At 37.7% G+C, this 18,894-nt stretch overlaps 2 protein-coding genes across 4 annotated transcripts in view; both read right to left on the reverse strand.

The window, feature by feature from the left end:
- Positions 1-4,861, reverse strand: part of LOC117982276 (glutathione S-transferase 1-like) — a 174,494-nt gene extending 169,633 nt beyond the window's left edge. The window contains exon 1 of the mRNA XM_069498649.1: positions 4,852-4,861. The gene's annotated coding sequence lies outside the window, so the exon portion shown is untranslated. The remainder of the gene's footprint in view (positions 1-4,851) is intronic.
- The window catches only part of LOC117982347 (lachesin-like), a 90,560-nt gene that overhangs the window by 25,018 nt on the left and 46,648 nt on the right, over positions 1-18,894 (reverse strand). For all 3 annotated transcript variants that reach the window (XM_069498639.1, XM_069498640.1, XM_034968702.2), the window contains exons 4-5: positions 13,420-13,627; positions 7,541-7,702 (exon numbers count right to left, since the gene is read on the reverse strand). In XM_069498639.1, coding sequence (XP_069354740.1) covers positions 7,541-7,702; positions 13,420-13,627 — 370 coding nt within the window. The remainder of the gene's footprint in view (positions 1-7,540; positions 7,703-13,419; positions 13,628-18,894) is intronic.

An 18,894-nucleotide genomic window follows, 5' to 3' on the forward strand; every position in this document is an offset into this window, starting at 1 on the left:
ATGATGTACGGATTTTTACAAAACCCCATAAATCCAAATCTGTTAAGATATTTTGACATCGTGGTGGAATAAAGAAATTCACACATACAACCATGGATAACAGAAGTACTTCTGTTATATCTATGCATACAACATACATGAATTCTGAAAACAATAAGCGCCTTTTTTGGGCAGTCGTGCAAACTTAAAAGACTTACGAATCTAAAATACATGAATTTTAACTTAATTACAACTGTATTGAGGTCCATTCAGCTTTGACGTTACAATGTTTCGAATTTCAATACCCACTCGAAATCTATCAACGTTGTCGAGATGTGGAAACTTGAACTAAGGCTACATACAGTCTTAAATCGCAAACGTTTCCATCCACTCCCGGCGAACACTTTCCATTAAAGCGTTCAATAAAACCCGGCCTCGTATCAAACCAAACAAAGGGTTAAAGGAGAGCGCAATCATTTCTGGACGTGAGCATAACAAAAACATTGACCATAATAAATGTTCTTCGATTAAAAATCACTTAGGTACTTTAACTTTAATAATACTTAACAAACTAAAAATCCTATTATTTTCCAGAAATCCTACTCTACCTATAATATCTACTCCTTTTTTTCGAGTGCTACTACATTTCGGGGAAAAAATTAATTTTCAACCCCTTGAATTTACAGTCCATTTTTAGTTTATCGTATCGTTAATTATCGAAATATTCACCCCGCTCAAATTTGGCCAAATTCCGTTTTTCCCCATAATTTAATGTTGGAGTTTACCATTACTATTCTAAGATATTTCTATTTGTGTAAGATGTAGGTATCTTGCGCACGAAAAAGATTTTCCGATTCTTGCGAAAAATCGGACATAGTTTATAATAACTTTCTAAAAACGTATTCAGCAAAAAGTAGCTATAAATAGTCCACAAATTTTCGGCGTAAAAGATATTGTTAGCGCAAAATACTCGCAGCTTTAGAAACGAAATTGTGAAATGGGTACACTATAAATAAGTCCATATAACGCCTCTGGCGAGAATGGGGAGGCATGTGTTCAACATATGTTCCATTATGATCTTAAATTGCGAAGGCTTTTCATTGCCTTTCAAAGAACTCTTTCCATTAACGTGTTTTCAAAAAAAAAACTCTATGTTGTATTAATCCTAACAAAGGATTATCAAAACCCAAATGGGGTGCCTTGACATAATAAATATGTTTGGTTGTGAAGGCAGAAAGTGGAATCATATTCATTATCATGATCAACCCATCGCCAACTACTGAGCACGGGTATCCTCTTAGAATGAGAAGGGTTTGATCATAGTCCACCAAGAAGTGGGCCAACTGCAATTTTTATTTTATTTCATTCAGATACAAGTAAGCCCTTAGCCCGCGTGTGTTTCGACGTTTGATAAAGAGATACTGACTTGACTATTTGTCAAATACATTGTATTGCTGGAGTGATCCAGTCTAGAAGCGCATCGGTTGGCTGTCTTACCTACGTACTTAGAAAAAAAGTAGGATGTGGTCGGGAACTTTCCGATCTTGTCCCCCCTTCACCGTTTTACCTTTACCGTTTTACGGACCGCAAGATGTCGGGCGAGTTTCCATACTTTATGGGCCGGTTGTTTCAACAAACTTTGACGGACACGTAACCTTTAAATATGGCGCTAACGAACGTAAGTAAAGAAAAAGCGTTGATTCAGCATCTATTAGCGCTAACGTTCGTTAAAAAGTTACGTTTACGTTAACCAGTGCTGGCGCCATTGGTGATTGATCGTCAAATCAGTTCGTAACTTCATACTTCTTACAAACGGAATATTTTATTTACAAATTATAATGGAATCAATTTAATTCAAAGCTTTTAATGGTAGTTTTTTTGAAGATGAAAGAGAATTTGTAAGAAAGAAAAAGTGTTTAAAATGCGAAGTAGCAATATGTATATAATTTAATATACTTAAAATGAAATAAAAAAAGGATACAGAGTTAATTTTTAGGGTTAGTTTCGCAACCAAAATAACAATGACGAACAGTTTTTTGTACAATGAAGCAACGCACTTAAATTAACAGATGTTAAAGTTCGTCTACGTCTGTTAAATTTTAACAAACGTATCTTACGAAGACCAATGGTTTGAAACAACCGGCCCTTAGTCTTCATTCTTCATACGCATGGCTAAGTTTTTTAACATTCCCATATCGTCCTGGTCAATTAAATATGTCGGGTATACCAAAAACGACCGCTAAATGTATGTGGAGGGGCCCAGACGTCCAATTTGGAGAATAATTAAAAACGTCGGTGATCAGCCTCCCCTGACAAATAATACCTCATGTGAGGGACAGGTCGAGGAGAGGGTCACACTCAATTAGTGGCGCTCACGACCACACGTTAATTTCCGTCGCTGAAAGAAAATCGCTTTTGAAATTAAACTCAATTTCGGCGCTTTTGTGCGGGCGCGTGGCGGCGAATGAGTTCGCTGGACGACACGGTCGGAACAAAAGGGGTGTAAAGCTAGAATATTGATATTTAAATTTTTATTAATTCAGGTGCTTGTGTAAAAGTGATCTAAATCCTACTAATATTGTAAATGTGAAAGTGTGGATGTTTGGATGTTTGTTACTCAATCACGCAAAAACGGCTGAACGGATTTAGAAGAAATTTGGAATCCAGATAGATTATATCCTGGATTAACACATATGCTACTTTTTATCCCAGAAAATCAAAGAGTTCCCACGGGAATTTTAAAAAACCTAATTCCACGCGGATGAAGTCGCGGGCATTAGCTAGTGATCTAAATATATAAAAGGAAAAGGTGACGGACTCTCTGAACAGTTAGCAGTACATTGATACGACAGTCAGTTAGTTACTAAACTTGTATCAAAACTTATTCAGGCACTACGTTGCAACAGAGCCAAATAGCGGCAACTTGTGGAAACTCTTTAATTTTCCGGGATAAAAGTATAACCTATGTCACTCTCCAGGTCTTAAACAACAAACCAACAAACAAACGCACTTTCAGCTTTATTACATAAAAAAATACTAGCCGGTGCATGCCCGGAATTTTTCCGAGTGAATTAAGTTTTTAAAAGTAACCCAAGATTAAAAGATTAAAAGTAGCCTATGTCACTCTCCAGGTCTTTAACTTTACCCATGAAGAAAACCATGTCGATCCTTTGCTCTGTTGCGACGTGATTGAACGACAAACCTACAAACAAACACACTTTCGGCTTTATCACATAAAAAGAATAAAGGTAGTGATGAAAAACGGGTAGAGATACTAATTTAAAAATTCAGTTCATAAAATCTCAGTTTCTGTATTAGGTCAGTTTCCCACAGAGGCGATACCTGTACCTACTCTTGGGTTCTCCCGTGGCATAATTATCCTTAAACAGATTTTTCTCCTCTCGTCCCCGAGGGTCGAGGATTAGAGTGGATTAATTAACGTGTCAGCAACAAGCAATCCGTACAACGTGGACCTGTCACGACTTGCAGCAATTTGCAGCAATTTACAGCAATTTGCAGCTAATGTTCGCTCCATTAAGGATAAAGCGATTTTGCGTCGAAGCTAAATCACTATATACCCATTGCGTAAGAAATGCCAAAGTATGTTGGTTTGTCCTTCAATCACGCTGCAGCGGAGCCACGGCGACAGTGCATAGATATAGAATATGAGTCAGCGTGATCGGATGGATATATTTGAAGACCTGGAAAGTGACTACATCTATCCCGGCAAATCAAAAACCTAATCCACACGGATGAAATCGCTGGCAATGGACAATTTTCGTCTTAATTTCCTTAAATAACTTTTTAGACTTAAAAACTTTATTTTGCAAACATACATTAAAACAACAAAAAAAAACTATATATAGTATATACATACAGAAAAACTTATCACTAAAAAATATACTTTTTAGACTATATATTTATTTTACAAAAACTATAAAAAATATTTGAGGCCCTCACAATCCTTGTGGTATCCTACTAATATTGTAAATGTGAAAGTGTGGATGTTTGGATGTTTGTTACTCAATCACGCACAAACGGCTGAACGGATTTGGATGAAGTTTGGAATGGAGATAGATTATACCCTGGATTAACACATAGGATACTTTTTATCTCGGAAAATCCAAGAGCTCCCGCAGGATTTTGAAAAATGTAAATCCACGCGGACGAAGTCGCGGGCATTAGCTAGTAGTAAATGAGCCGTCATTTTATGACACAGTTCAGTTTGCAAAACTTTTTTAAATTTTCTAAATTGTCCCCCAAAAAATGCGCGCTTTAACACGTCTTGTATAGTTTAATTAAAAAACCGGCCAAGTGCAAGTCAGGCTCTCGCAACCTGGGTTCCGTACTACAGTCGTATTTTTCGAAATTTTGCACGATAATTCAAAAACTATGATGCATAATAAAAATAAATAAAAATCTGTTTTAGAATGTACAAGTGAAGACCTTTCATATGATACCCCACTTGATATAGTTATCTTACTTTGAAAATTGAAAATACTAATTATTATTAGTTTTTAAGTTAGTAATTTTTTTTGTGTGATTCATGGTTTTCAGATTTTTCCCCGAATTTCTGCTATAAGACCTAGGTACCTACCTGCCAAATTTCATGATTCTAGGTCAACGGGAAGTACACTGTAGGTTTCCCGACAGACCGACAGACAGACAACAAAGTGATCCTATAAGGTTTAGCACCATTTAGCACTTTTTGAGATTAACGCTTGCAAATATACAGACATGCTGACTTTTTCTTTATTTCGAAGTAAACTGTAACATTGATGTAAACCAAGCGTTTCCGCTTTCAAATTATGTTTAAGTTAATTTTCTACCGACGCGACCCAGCTAGGGTCGCCGGGATTAGAATAGATTTACTCGTTTAATTACCGTGTCAACAACGGGACGATTCATAAAACAGGGATTTAATGCCTCCACTAACAGCAAATTAATGCTAACTTCACTATAAATTGGCATAAGCGTTTAATGAGAGTGGCCCCTTTGAAGATTTACGTTCACGTAGAATAGAATAGAATAGAATAAAATTTATTTTATTCAAGTAGACTTATTACAAGTGCTTTTACATCGTTAACTAGTTTAATTTACCACTGGTTCGGAATGCCGTTCCTACCGAGAAGAACCAGCAAGAAACTCGGCGGTTTCCTTTTTCAGGTCTTAAACTTTACCCATGCAATATATCACGTCGATCCGTTGGTCTGTAGCGACGTGATTGAAAGACAAACCAACAAACCAACAAACCAACAAACCACAAACCAATAAACAAACACACTTTCGCATTTATAATATGGGTAGTGATTCAGTGGTTTTGTAACAATTTTTTTTTGAAATGTAATTTAAATAATATACATGTACCTACCTACCATAATAAAATAAAATAAAAAATAAAAATAAAAAAGCCTTTTATTTCTTCTCTTTACAATAATATTATGGGATTAATTAAATAAAACTTAAAATTACTAAACGTTAACATAAAATAATAATTTAAATTTAGTGCTATGCTTATTTTTATGAAGAACCCTTTTCAGGTCAAGGCCTCCTCCAGAGAAACCCACTTTACCCTGTCTTTAGCTTTGAGCATCCAGTTTTGTCCCGCCACTTTTTTGATGTCGTCGTCCCAACGATAATGCGGCCTTCCTCTACTACGTGTGCCTTTTGGTCCTGGCCAGCTCGTTACTCTCGCTGTCCACCGATTGTCCGTGAATCTAGCAATATGGCCGGCCCATTTCCATTTCGATTTCATTGTATAGGAAAGTGCGTCAGTTAGTTGGGTCTGTTTCCTGATGACACAATGGCGAATTTTATGAATCCTCTTTATTTTCAGTATACTTCGTTCCATTGCTCTTTGACAAGATGTTATCATTCTTCTTATTTTGTCTGTAAACTTCCAAGTTTGGCAGCCATACGTTAGCGTGGGCAATACACATGTATTCATAATTTTACTTTTGATATACATTGGCATTTTACTTTTTAATATTTCTTTTAGACTCCAGTATTTATTCCAAGCAAATTTAATTCTTCGTTCTAACTCTTCTTCGTTATTATTATAGCCGAAAGAGATTTGTTTTCCCAAATAAATATATTTCTGGACATACTCTATGCGTGTGTTTTCTATCGTTATGGGAACTTCTGTACCGTTTGTCATTAGTTTTGATTTGTCGAAGTTTATTTCCAGTCCTGCCGTTCTGCTCGCCTTGCTCAAGGAGTCCAACATATATTTCATTTGAGCGCTACTTTCTGAGAAGACTGCTATATCGTCGGCGAATCTCAGGTGGTTGAGGTACTTACCCTGAATATATATACCCAACTTTTCCCACTTCAATGAACTAAGGACTGTCTCTAGCACGGCTATAAAGATTTTTGGAGACAACGGGTCTCCCTGTTTAACTCCTCGGTTGATGGGGATAGGTGGGCCCGTTGATTCTAGCCGGATCTTACTGGTACTGTTTTCATAGAGGTATTTTATTATTGTAATATATTTTTTGTCTATATTTAGTGCTTGTAGCGACTTCCATATGACTTGATGTTTCAAACTGTCGAAAGCTTTTTGATAATCAATAAAAGCTATATATAGAGTTTTCCGATATTCTGAAAATTTTTCTATTAATAGTTCCACAGTGTGTATATTATCAATTGTTGAAAATCCTGATCTAAAGCCTGCTTGTTCAATTGGCTGGTTCAACTCTATGTATTCCTTAATTCTTTTCTCTATTAGAGAGGCAAAAAGCTTGTAGAGGCATGGTAGTAAGCTTATTGGACGGTAGTTGGCTATGTTGTCAGGATTTCCTTTTTTATATAATAGTATGATTGTAGATTCCGTCCATTGGCTAGGAGTAGTGCCTGTCTGTAGTATAAGGTTGAACAATTTAGTTAGAGGGCCTGCCAAGAGAAGGCTAGCCGTCTTTATTGACTCGTTACATATGTTATCTGATCCTGGACTCTTGTCATTTTTTAACCGTTTAATTGCATTCAAAACTTCAATTTCGTCCTACCATATCTGAGCAAAATAAATAAATGATTATGATTATGATGACAAGTTACAGCCGTCATAGCCTAGTGGTTGAGACATCCGCCTCTTATACGAGGGATTCGATCCCGGGCACGCACCTGTTGTAGAGTCATAATATCACTTGCTTTCCCGGTGAACATCGTGAGGAAATCCGCATGCCTGAGAGTTCTCCATAATGTCTCTAAAGGTGTGTGAAGTCTGCCAATACACACTTGGCTAGCGTGGTGGACTATGGCCTTCCTATTCTGAGAGGAAACCTGTCCTCAGCTGTAGTGCGTCAGCGATGGATTGATCATGATGCGAAGGACCTGTGAGCCCATTAGTTGATAGATTTTTTCCTGGCAACGGAAACCGCAGCGTTGGACGACATCAAACGTCGCAGATGCAGGCTTCGCAAGACCGTGGCGTGTGGAAGTCCCTACAAGAGACAGCTATGTCCAGCAGTGGACATCTATCAGTTGAGGATGATGACGATAAATCAATAGGAGAATTACAACTCAAAGAGAGGAAGAGCTTAAAAAATATAGGAACAGTAGTTACCTTTCTTTCTCCTATCTACAGATATCGGTTGGCCATCTTCCCGCCGCCACATGATCTTGGGCGTGGGGAAGCCGTCGGCCTTGCAGATGAGGCTGATGTTCTGGTTCTCCCGCACGGCCACGGCGGACTGTGTGCTCTCTTCGTCCAGTATGTTTGGTGGTACTGCCGACAAAAAAGAATAATTTAACGTTTTCAATAGCTAGAACAAGTAAAAATTTAAATAATGAAAAGATACGACTGCCTTCCCAAAAAAACGAACTATTGAAAAGTAAAAAAAAATTATAGCTATAGGGTAGACACTTGCCACGAAACGAAGTTTAGAAATTCTGCCTCTGAGAGGGTTTTAAATAGGGGATGAAAGTTTGTACAAAAAAACTATCATTTTCAAGTCATTAATATCCATAAAAAATGCTATTTGGGCTTCCGGTTAAAAATAAAAAACTGCCTGTCTCATGATTTTCTGTAATTCTATCTGCATCTCGTTTTTTACAATGTATAGGTGTACCTACTTATCCATGAAAAATGGTATTTGAGTTTCGGATTCGGTATGGTCAGGTTTTTTATTTTACTTCTGTAATATGGAACCCTCGGTGCGTGAGTCTGTACCCGTAGTACAAGATTTTACGTCTCACCAAACCAAACCAAATTCGAGAGTCGAAATACTTCCGCGTTACAGTAAACTGGATCTTAAATGCCTTGTTTTAAAGCTCAAGTTTGTCTACACTTCTACAGCCAGCGCTCCAAGCGGAAACATTGCGAAATTAAAATCAGTAGCATTGAATATTTGACTTCAATTCAAGGCTGTTTAGGTCCATTTTACTGTAACGCGGAAATATTTCGACTCTCGAATTTGGTTTCGTTTGGTGAGACGTAAAGTCTACGGGTACTGACTCGCACAGCGCACTTGGCCGGTTTTTTACGCATTGTAATACAAATTAGTGTGTGATGGGTTGATCATGATGATGACATCAAAACATTGGCAATTGTTCTTTTGAATAATACGTTTTAGAGAGCCGAGGGAACGTAATTTCAGCGCGGATTAACAAAATAAATAGAGTTGCCTGAAAACTGTAAATCTCGGGAATTTGCGGCGGACGGGCGGCGCGGGCGGGCGGCCGACCGCCGCTGCACCGAATTATTTTAGTTAATTAGCCATCAATATTGGAATTTGCCCCGCGGATATATTTTAGGCTGTAATTAACGGCTTAGTGATGAATAAATCAACTTGCTAATTGTTGTTGCAATGTTAGAAATGGAGTCAACAAAGTACAACAATTATTGCAAAACATAATAATGACAGGGTTTTGAAACCGTTATATTAACATTACTAGGTGACTCACCCCGACTTCGCTCGAGGGAAATTATTGAAAATTCGTGAGAGAGAGAAAGAGATTTCAAAAAATCCTGAAACACCAAAGCGAAAGCCTAAATACCAATTTTTATGGATATAACTTGAAAAATGTTTTTATAAACAAATTTTATACAAACTTTCATCACCTTGTAATTTCTAAAAATCCACGTAGGTACCTATTTCTTCTTTTTTTACACAAAAACTGACTGATGTATCATCAATTCATTACACAGCTCAAACCAATGGACGGATCGGGCTGAGAGGCATGCGCTAAGAAAGGAGTTTTGTAAATTCAACCCCTAAGGAGGTAAAATAGGTTAGTTTTCATTTGTGTAGAATGTCATGGACATAAGCTAGTGATATACAAATTCGCCGCCCAGGGTGGATAAATGGGCCCACTTTTTCGGGTACTTTTACCCTGAAGTGACTGCATTAGGGTGCATAAACAGTGTAGCCCGTTTAAAAAGGACAACTTAGTATAATCCAACTAAAACAATGTTTATTTAAAAGTAGCTGACGACTTTAAATAACACATTCAAACTATTCGCTCATAAATTATTTATATTTAATTAGGATAATTAGAGGTATCTACGGAAATGAATACATTAATTGATTGATGAATATTATGATTTAACGTACATAGGTCAATGTTCATGGCTCAATATTATTAATATCTATCTCTAACTACATCTATCATGCTAATTGATTTATTATCAATTATTATCATCGATATCATACATTATGTTTATATATTAGTGCCAAAATAAAATGTGTTTTTAGGCAGTTTTGTCTGATAGGTGGCTTCAGCCGTGGGAACTAACCACCTTAAGGGCAAAGCTGTGCTACCAAGCGATTTAGCGTTCCGGTACGATGCCGTGTAGAAACCAAAGGGTTTTAATAAAAACGGTCAAACCCCTTCCAGGTTAGCCAGCTTCCATCTTAGACTGCATCATCACTTATCACCAGGTGAGATCGTAGTTAAGGGCTAACTTGTATCTGAATTAAAACAAAAGTTTAAGCAGATTATTGTTCATCACATCACTTATCATCAAGTGAAATGCTTATTTACTACTCTTTGACGCCAATCATGCTTGATAGAAAGCAATGATGAGGTTGAAACTCACTTTTGTAGAAGATTCTTACACTAGGAAGACCTAAGTGGTAGAAACAAGGACGCTAAGGGCGAAAATCCCCCAAAACTGCTTATTAAAATAATAAACTAAGCCTTATTAATAATTTAAAAAGCCTATAGCCATTTTACGAGGGATTTTTTACCAAATTCCAAGTTATTTTTTACTTTGTAGTGGTTTTGGAAGTCGGTTTTTTTAAATATTCTTTGTAGAAGATGCTTACACTAGGAAGTTATACGTGGCTGAGACAAGGACGCTAAAGGCGAAAAGTCGCCAAAACTGCTTATTTAAATATTAAACTAAGTCTTATTAAGGATTTAAAAAGCCTATAGCCATTTTACGAGGGATTTTTTACCAAATTCCAAGAACGTTGCCGTGGTGGGTCCCAAACGGCCGATTAGGGGTTGCGCTTAGTCCTTTTATACGACCACAATGTCGAACAAACTTTTAAGTGGAAATAAAAAGGAGGGTTCCGTACTTCTTAAGCGTAGCACGTTTCGGATGTTTTTATATCGGTTTCACTGCGCCCGAAGCTGACAAGTGCCGGTTAAAGCACTTTAAGTCCCCCATCCGGGGTTTTATTGGCTTAGGTTTATTAATTTACTTGTATATTGCGAATGAATACGTCAATGTGATGAAGTTGTCGACCTAACAGACGTGTACTGCCTACATACAGGGTGTAACGAGAACGCTAGCAAAAACTTAGCGTTATTGATAAACTACCTAAACACAATCCAATCCCAATAACCATAATTGCCTCATTTTATAGTTGTAGTGATTTAGTATTTTTCAAACCCGCAATGTACCTATAGCGTGCAAAACGCGGGTCAATGCCCCGTCTACGACGTGGCAGTGGCCTATTTAGGCAAAATTTGGTTGACCTGTTACGTCAGTCAGATGTTTTATTTGCAATATATCGTGAAATTTTACATATAGGATTTTTTTTAATTTTTTTCGCGTTTTTTTCGTGTTTTTCTTTGTGGTATCATATCAGTGATCATCAGTTCTACCACCTGTCTTCATTTTCCCAGCGTTCTGGTTACCTGCATATTATTATAATATTCTGTGCTAGAAGTAAAACCAGGGGGCGTTAAGAAATAATAATAATAATTTATTCAGTATCCACATTAAAAACAGCCTTGTAGTTTAGACGTCAGCCAGCCTCCTCTAGACGTAGAATTCAGGCATGCATCTCTAACATTTCGGAGTTAGGTACATGAAGCAACGATCAATATCACTTGCTTTAAATGTGAAGGAAAACATCTTGAGGAAACCTGATTATCTTGTTCTTTGTTTGCTGATTAATGATGATTCTATTGATAAGAAAAAAATGAAGCTGGCAAAAAAATATCTTTTATTTACAACTAATACCCAGTGGCGTGCACAGTGTTTGAAGCCAGGGTAAGCATTAGTTAGGTAGGAACCTATTTACTGGCAGGTCATAATGAAAAATATGCATTGAGCCATTACAACTTGGGTAAGCAGTGCATTTATGCCTCTATGCCCTGCACGCCACTGCTAATACCCATACTTTAAATCCTCTATAAAAGATTCTGAAACAGTTAGCTTATGTCCAACATTAAAACACCCAATATCTTAATAACCATTAAAGCATCCAAACGAGTGTTATAATGTTGTACTGAATTTCATTATAACACTCCTGTGAAAAAGAGACAGCGCTATACTGCTGGCATAAATCTGTCTCGTTATGTAAATAATGTTGGCAATAAGCTAACTGTTTCAGAATCTTTTATAGAGGATTCATAATATTATGGGTGTAGATAAAGTCTTGTATGCAACTGTTGATAATTAGGTATTAAAACACTCAAGTCATACTATTATCATGATAAACCGACTTTCGTGTTTTAATGTTATACAAAAGTTGCATAAATAACTATTAAAAGTCTTAAAGTAGGTACTGTAAGTACTGATGACACAACACAAAAAAAACTGCCTACAGTACGCGGCAGAAAGTGATGGACATCGATAGCAGATTTGTAGAGCATTGTCTCTGTCGTTGAGACAGACAAAACGTCACATAGGTATGAGTGACAGAGACAATGCTCTACAAAGCCGAAATGTCATTCTAATGGCCGATGTTCATTACTTTCTGCTACTGTACTATACTATACATGGAGCTATTCAAGGGTCGGACCAACAAATTCCTAAAAGGCCGGCAACGCATCGGTTCCTCTGATGCTGCAAATGTTCATGGGCGGCGGTAATCACTTAACATCAGGTGACCCGCCTGCTCGTTTGCTCGCTATCTCTACTTTAAAAAAACGTTTCTTCAGAATAGAATAGAATAGAATATATTTTATTCAAGAAGACTTATTACAAGTGCTTTTGAATCGTTGACTAGTTTAATTTACCACTGGTTCAAAAAAGTAAATGACACAAAGGTGAAGGTAGTTCCCAAATGCACGTATCCCTCAGACATTCCCGTAGCACCGCAAACTTGTGCGATTGTAGTGCAACTACCGGAATATCACGTCCCGCAGGAATTTCAACTTCTCGAGATTGTCATCCGTGAAACTTTAAGCAGCGATGTAGGGGGAATAAAGGCTAAATTTTATCAACTTTCAAATTCTTATCCGCCATCCGGCGGGCCCCTGCAGCGGCGTGCATGTCTGTATGAAATACGAATTTGTCTGAGGCGCATTTATTTATTCAAGCCTTTGTATTGTGCATTTTGCTTTTGCACAAGTAGAAACTTTGAACATTTATAAATTTGATTTAGGTTCTTTACGATTAGCCGTGTACGGTATTTTTTTTATTTTTTTTGTGTAAAGATTTTGCTATGGTGTAACAGTCAACTTGAAAAAAAAATGAAATGCTTTGAGTTTCTCTACGTGATCAAATCAGAAATGAGTAGATCCGTAGAAGAATCAGAGTAACCGACATAGCTCAACGGGTTGCGAAGCTGAAGTGGCAATGGGCAATGGGCAGGGCACATAGTTCGTACAACCGATAGACGTTGGGGTCTCAAGGTGCTGGAATGGCGACCTCGCACCGGAAGACGCAGCGTTGGAAGACCCCCCACTAGGTGGACGGACGACATCAGAAGAGTCGCAGGGTGCCGCTGGATTCAGCCGGTGCAAGACCATGGCGTGTGGAAGTCTTTACAAGAGACCTATGTCCAGCATCGGTTGATGATGATGATGATGACATGCACCTAATACCCGCAATCTTCCAGCTGCTGCACTTTGTGCACTGCTGCAAGTTTGTTTGTAGGGGTAATCTCTGGAACTACTGAACCGATTTTGAAAATTCTTTGACCAATAGAAAGCTACATTATTCCTGAGTGACATAGGCTATATTTTATACACGCGGGCGAAGCCGCGGGGATCAGCTAGTACATAATATAAGTAGGTAAACCATAGCTTGAAGGCACTTACCTACAACTTGAAGGTATCCGACTTGGCTGATCATGGGGTTAGTGTTGACTTGGCACATGTAGTAGCCGCGGTCCTCCTGCTGCACTTGGCTGACGTGCAGCAGCCACGTCATGGCGTTGTCGTGCGACACGCTGAAGCGCGCCAGGCGCGTGATGACGTGCCGGTGGATCGTCAGGATCATCTGTCTGTCTATGTGTATCCAGGCCACCTGGAAACAATTATCTAATTTAATAAGGTGGAAACGATAATATCTTTATAATTTTTATAATAGTGTTTTTACCAACACTTCAAGGAAATCTTCTATAATATCAAAATGAATCACTAAATGTGTTGCTCATCGTAAATCTCGAGAACAGCTGAACCGATTTCGCTAATTCTTTTTTTATAATTTTCCTTGAAGTACGAGGATAGTTCTTACGGAGAGAAATTTTAAAAAAAAATTGAATCGACTGTTAGGCGGAATGAAGTTCGCCAGGGCAGCTAGTTTCTAAATAATTTTAAATACGTATCAAAAGGAACCGGCAGGATTCGAACCTGTGTCTTCTGGGTTCGCACCCGACGCCTTGACCGCTAGGCCACGGTTTCACTTACTGCCAGTGACGAAATTTGTGATATGTATGTTCACTCAAGCTAAGCTCAAGTTAAGCTGTGATAGCCTAGTGGTTAGGGCATCCGCCTTCTAGTCGGAGGTCGGGAGTTCGATCCCGGGCGCACGCACCTCTAACTTTTCAGAGTTTTGTGCGTTTTAAGAAATTAAATATCATTAGCTTTAACGATGAAGGGAAACATCGTGAGGAAACCTGCATGCCGAACGAACTATCAGTTCTCCATAATGTTTTCAAAGGTGTGTGAAGTCTACCAATCCAGGCCAGCGTGGTAGACTACGGTCAAAACTCTTCTCACTCTGAGAGGAGATCCGTGCTCTGTAGTGAGCCGGCGATGGATTGATCATGACGATGATGATAAGAAAAAAGTTCGTTGTCTGTTAAATAGGTTGAATGAATATATTTTTTAAACTTTTACTTCAAAATGATTATAAAACCAACAAGATAGATAGATATTAATACAAATGAAGATAATAGAGCAGGATGAGGCGTACCATATAATATTAGAATGGGAACATAAAGTCAATAGCGGTATGTAAAACACATAATGGCGCGAGGCAGTATGTGGTTGGAATTCAATTTCCTATCGAGTTGGAGCCAAACTCAGCGTGGCTGGTACATCCCCTTCGATAACCTTGCTTCAATATTTATGTTATAATAAGGATAAATCAACATTTTCCCAGCGAGCTCTTATTTAGGTTACAACGACATTGTTTTAGTCAAACGTGAGAAAATTGTGGTTTTTAATGAATTCTCTGTCTCTAAGTTATATAAAACGAAGTAACAATCTGTATTCGCCTGTTAATTTTGACAGACTGATTTTAAACAAAGCAAACTATCATACCTACTTAGTTTGATATCTCTTAGGTGAGTCTACATACCTACTCTCATTACTAATCCATATTGTTCATTTTTAATATTAAATGCGAAAGTGTGTCTGTGTGGCTTAGTCTCTAAACTGATCATGATAAAAATTGGCACTCATAACTTACGACTTGCGTTCAGGAAATGGACACAGGAAACTTTATATCCTGGAAAAACAAAGAGCTTCCATGGAAATGAAAAGCCTAGACGAAGTTGTTAGTCTATGCTATCGCCTGAAGTAATGAACTGATTCTGAAAATTATTCCACCGATAGAAAACTTAGTACCGAGTACTGTCTATAAATTATATCATGCAAACGTCGACAGTAGATAAAAAATAATAGAAGTAGATAAAGATAAACATTGCAATGACGTTGCAGTTGACATTGACAATTCCATAACCGTACCCAAATCCTAACAAACTGGTACCGAAATCCGTAAATACAATCGAGCCAAAATCTTTGTTTACACATATAAATCGCAATTCGGATCGAGCCAACAATACCAGGTTTCAAAATCCCGAAACCGAAACACAAACAAATGTACATTAAGTCCCACAACTCAGCTTCAACTGTACCGAGCACGCGTCGCTGTTTGCTTTCACCAAGTCACAGTTAACATAAAATCACACAGATGTGCGGCGTGACTGAAGTTGTGGTACCTACTTTGTTGTGTATCACTACCCTCACTAACTGTACTATGAAAGCAAAAGTGTGTTGGTTTGTTGGTTATTGTCCTTCAATCACGTTGAAACGGACCAATGGATGGGCGTAATTTTACGCACGGACAAAGCTAAAGAGCTGGAGAGTGAAATAGACTACTTTTATGCCGGAAAATCAAAGTTTCCATGGGATTTGAAAAACCTAAATCCACGCGGACGAAGTGCGGACAGAAGCTAGAAATTGATAAATATTGTAGTGAAGTTGCATTTGGCATCGATAAAATTTCATAACCGTAAAAACTGGTACCAAAATCCGTAAGTACAATCGAGCCAAAATCTTTGTTTACAAATATAAATCGCAATTCGGATCGAGCTAACAATACCGGGTTTCAAAATCCCGAAACCGAAAGACAAACAAAAGTCCCACAACTAGCTCTAACTGTAGCGAGCACGCTTCGATGTTTGCTTTCACCAAGTCACAGTTAACATGAAATCACACAGATATGTGGCGTGACTGTAGTTGTGGTACCTACCTACTTTGTTTTGTATCTGTATTGTTTTAATAGAAGAAGTTGAAAAAAGACCCGCGCTCTATAAAAAAACTTTCTTCTTGATCCTTCTTCTCCGTAGTATAAAAGCTATAATATTTCCGGATAATTTTCTATTAACTTTCATTATGCAACCGCTTTCTTCAAAAGTCACTTAACAACTAGCAAATCATTCAAGACTGACTGTTGTCTGGTATGCTCACTCATCACCCACCGGACTGTTTAGTTGGCCCGGTGAGCGCGCTAGTAGCCAAATCCGATCAAACTATCGGCCGATAAAAAGTTTGTGGTCTGCGGGGACTCTTAGGGCCGGTTGTTTCAAACCATTGGTCTTCGTAAAATACGTTCGTTAAAATTTAACAGACGTAGACGAACTTTAACATCTGCTAATTTAAGTGCGTTGCTTCATTGTACAAAAAACTGTTCGTCATTGTTATTTTGGTTGCGAAACTAACCCTAAAAATTAACTTACTTTTCCGTATCCTTTTTTTATTTCATTTTAAGTATATTAAATTATATACATAGTTATTAATATTGCTACTTCGCATTTTAAACACTTTTTCTTTCTTACAAATTCTCTTTCATCTTCAAAAAAACTACTATCATAAGCTTTGAATTAAATTGATTCCATTATAATTTGTAAATAAAATATTCCGTTTGTAAGAAGTATGAAGTTACGAACTGATTTGACGATCACCAATGGCACCAGCACTGGTTAACGTAAACGTAACTTTTTAACGAACGTTAGCGCTAATAGATGCTGAATCAACGCTTTTTCTTTACTTACGTTCGTTAGCGCCATATTTAAAGGTTACGTGTCCGTCAAAGTTTGTTGAAACAACCGGCCCTTACTGTCGTAAAGCATTCGTAACGCAAGTGTGATGGAGCTCAAATCTGATAGTCAACCTAGCACGCATCGGTGTTAGCTTTGAGGGAGTCAACTGTGCCCGTTCTGCGTTCACCCGGCTCGGCAGACGCTGTGCCGTGCCGCACTGCGCACTAGTCAATAGCTTGCATATTTTATGAGAGTTCTCAACTTGATTCCGTGACATAGATTTACAAAATCTGAGATACCTACTTATTTAATACGTAGATTATAGTTATTTTTAAGGAGCGCCAGCTCGCCAACAAACTGGCTCACCAGTTTGGCGAGAAAATAATAATGTAAATATTTGGTGTACCTACGCTTGTTATAAATTAAAAAAAAAAGAAAAAAAAAAAGGACTAAACGATGGCGAGAGCTACAAAATAGATTAATAATGTTAGCTTACTGAAGTTAGTTTAATGAATTAGACAATATTTGACTCATCCGATTGAACGCGATCTGTGGCGGGCGAGCCATCTTGAATCGATTTATATAAATACGGGTGTTTGAAGGTATTTTGGCCAGTCTCGTTTTGACTCGAGACTCAACGACTATTAAATACTTTTGTGTTTAGGTCGCTATTTTGATTAAGTGGTTGTAATAGCAATTGTGCCCTAATCAAGTTAATATTGCAGTTAGGTTATTATAAAGATTAAAATTCTCGATAAGCCTCTACGCGTTGTGATCTTTATCCACGTGCAAGCTTTCTAAGAGGACATTTTAATAATTTATAAAATAAGATAAATTAAAAAAATAATAGCAAATAGATTCAGACGCGGATCGTGAGGTTCTAAAGGTTTTTATATTTTTTTATGAAATTCGCAGTTACAGCCACTGACCTCTACATGACATATACGCTGGATCTGTTTTTCAAGTACATTGATTTTCGCCATTTTGGCACTGATAGCAGTAGTGAGCGTCTTATGAGCGTACCCTAAAATAATCCAACTCTTAGGTATAACATGTGATGACTGATGTGTTCTTTCTTTCTTTTCTTTTAAATGTTTACACTTATCACCATGTAGACTATTTCATTGATAGTGTATTTAAATTCCCGGTACGTTTGGTGAGTTCGAGTGCTTCGAAACGGCACAAAAATAAATCTTACGTTGTATGGCACACCTCTTCCATATTAGTGGTAACATCCCAGATTGCGCCAACTCTACATAAAAAGCGTTTTAAATTAATTTTCCGGCCTTATTTCTATATCACAATGTCGTTTTAGGATAACCAACAGGTACATTATACAGATACAAGTAGAAACTATGTAATAAATATATCTTTGGTTGTATGAACGAGTATGATATCAATGGTCCTCCTTGCAGTGTACCCAGGTATCGATGGATCAGCAACCACACTGATCGATCGTATTGTCGAAGTAAACACCCTTGCTCTCGCTGGGGGATTACAGGCGAACTTCAAGTAAACGAAACGAGCAATGAATATTGTATGCCAAGAAGTTTGCACTTGGCCTTTGATATTAATAATACCTGAACGACGCGACGCGCGACGGTTTAAAATACCTTGTGTTCGATTGCTTATGACAACTTTGGTAAAATGGGGTTAGGATTTTGAAAGTTGAATTGTTTATTCTTCTAATCCCAATCTAAATAATATAAAAGGAAAAGGTGACTGACTGACTGACTAACTGAGCTATCGACGTATACAGCTCAAACTACTGGACAGATCGGGCTGAAATTTGGAATGCAGATAGCTATTATGACATAGGTATCCGCTAAGAAAGGATTTTAAGAAGGATTACATAAGGTAGTTTCTTAAAAGCTGCTTCTGTTGAAAATTCGTTGATTAATATTATCAACTGAGTACAAAAATTTTGCAAACAAGTAGGTACCTTGTTACTTACTTCTTAAATGACAGAAACCCTGAAGATTCATTAGTTAGTTAGTTACCTTGCTGCGTTTCCTATTTAGTA

Source organism: Maniola hyperantus, chromosome 5, assembly GCF_902806685.2.
Source record: "Maniola hyperantus chromosome 5, iAphHyp1.2, whole genome shotgun sequence".
In the NCBI taxonomy this organism is placed as follows: domain Eukaryota; kingdom Metazoa; phylum Arthropoda; class Insecta; order Lepidoptera; family Nymphalidae; genus Maniola; species Maniola hyperantus.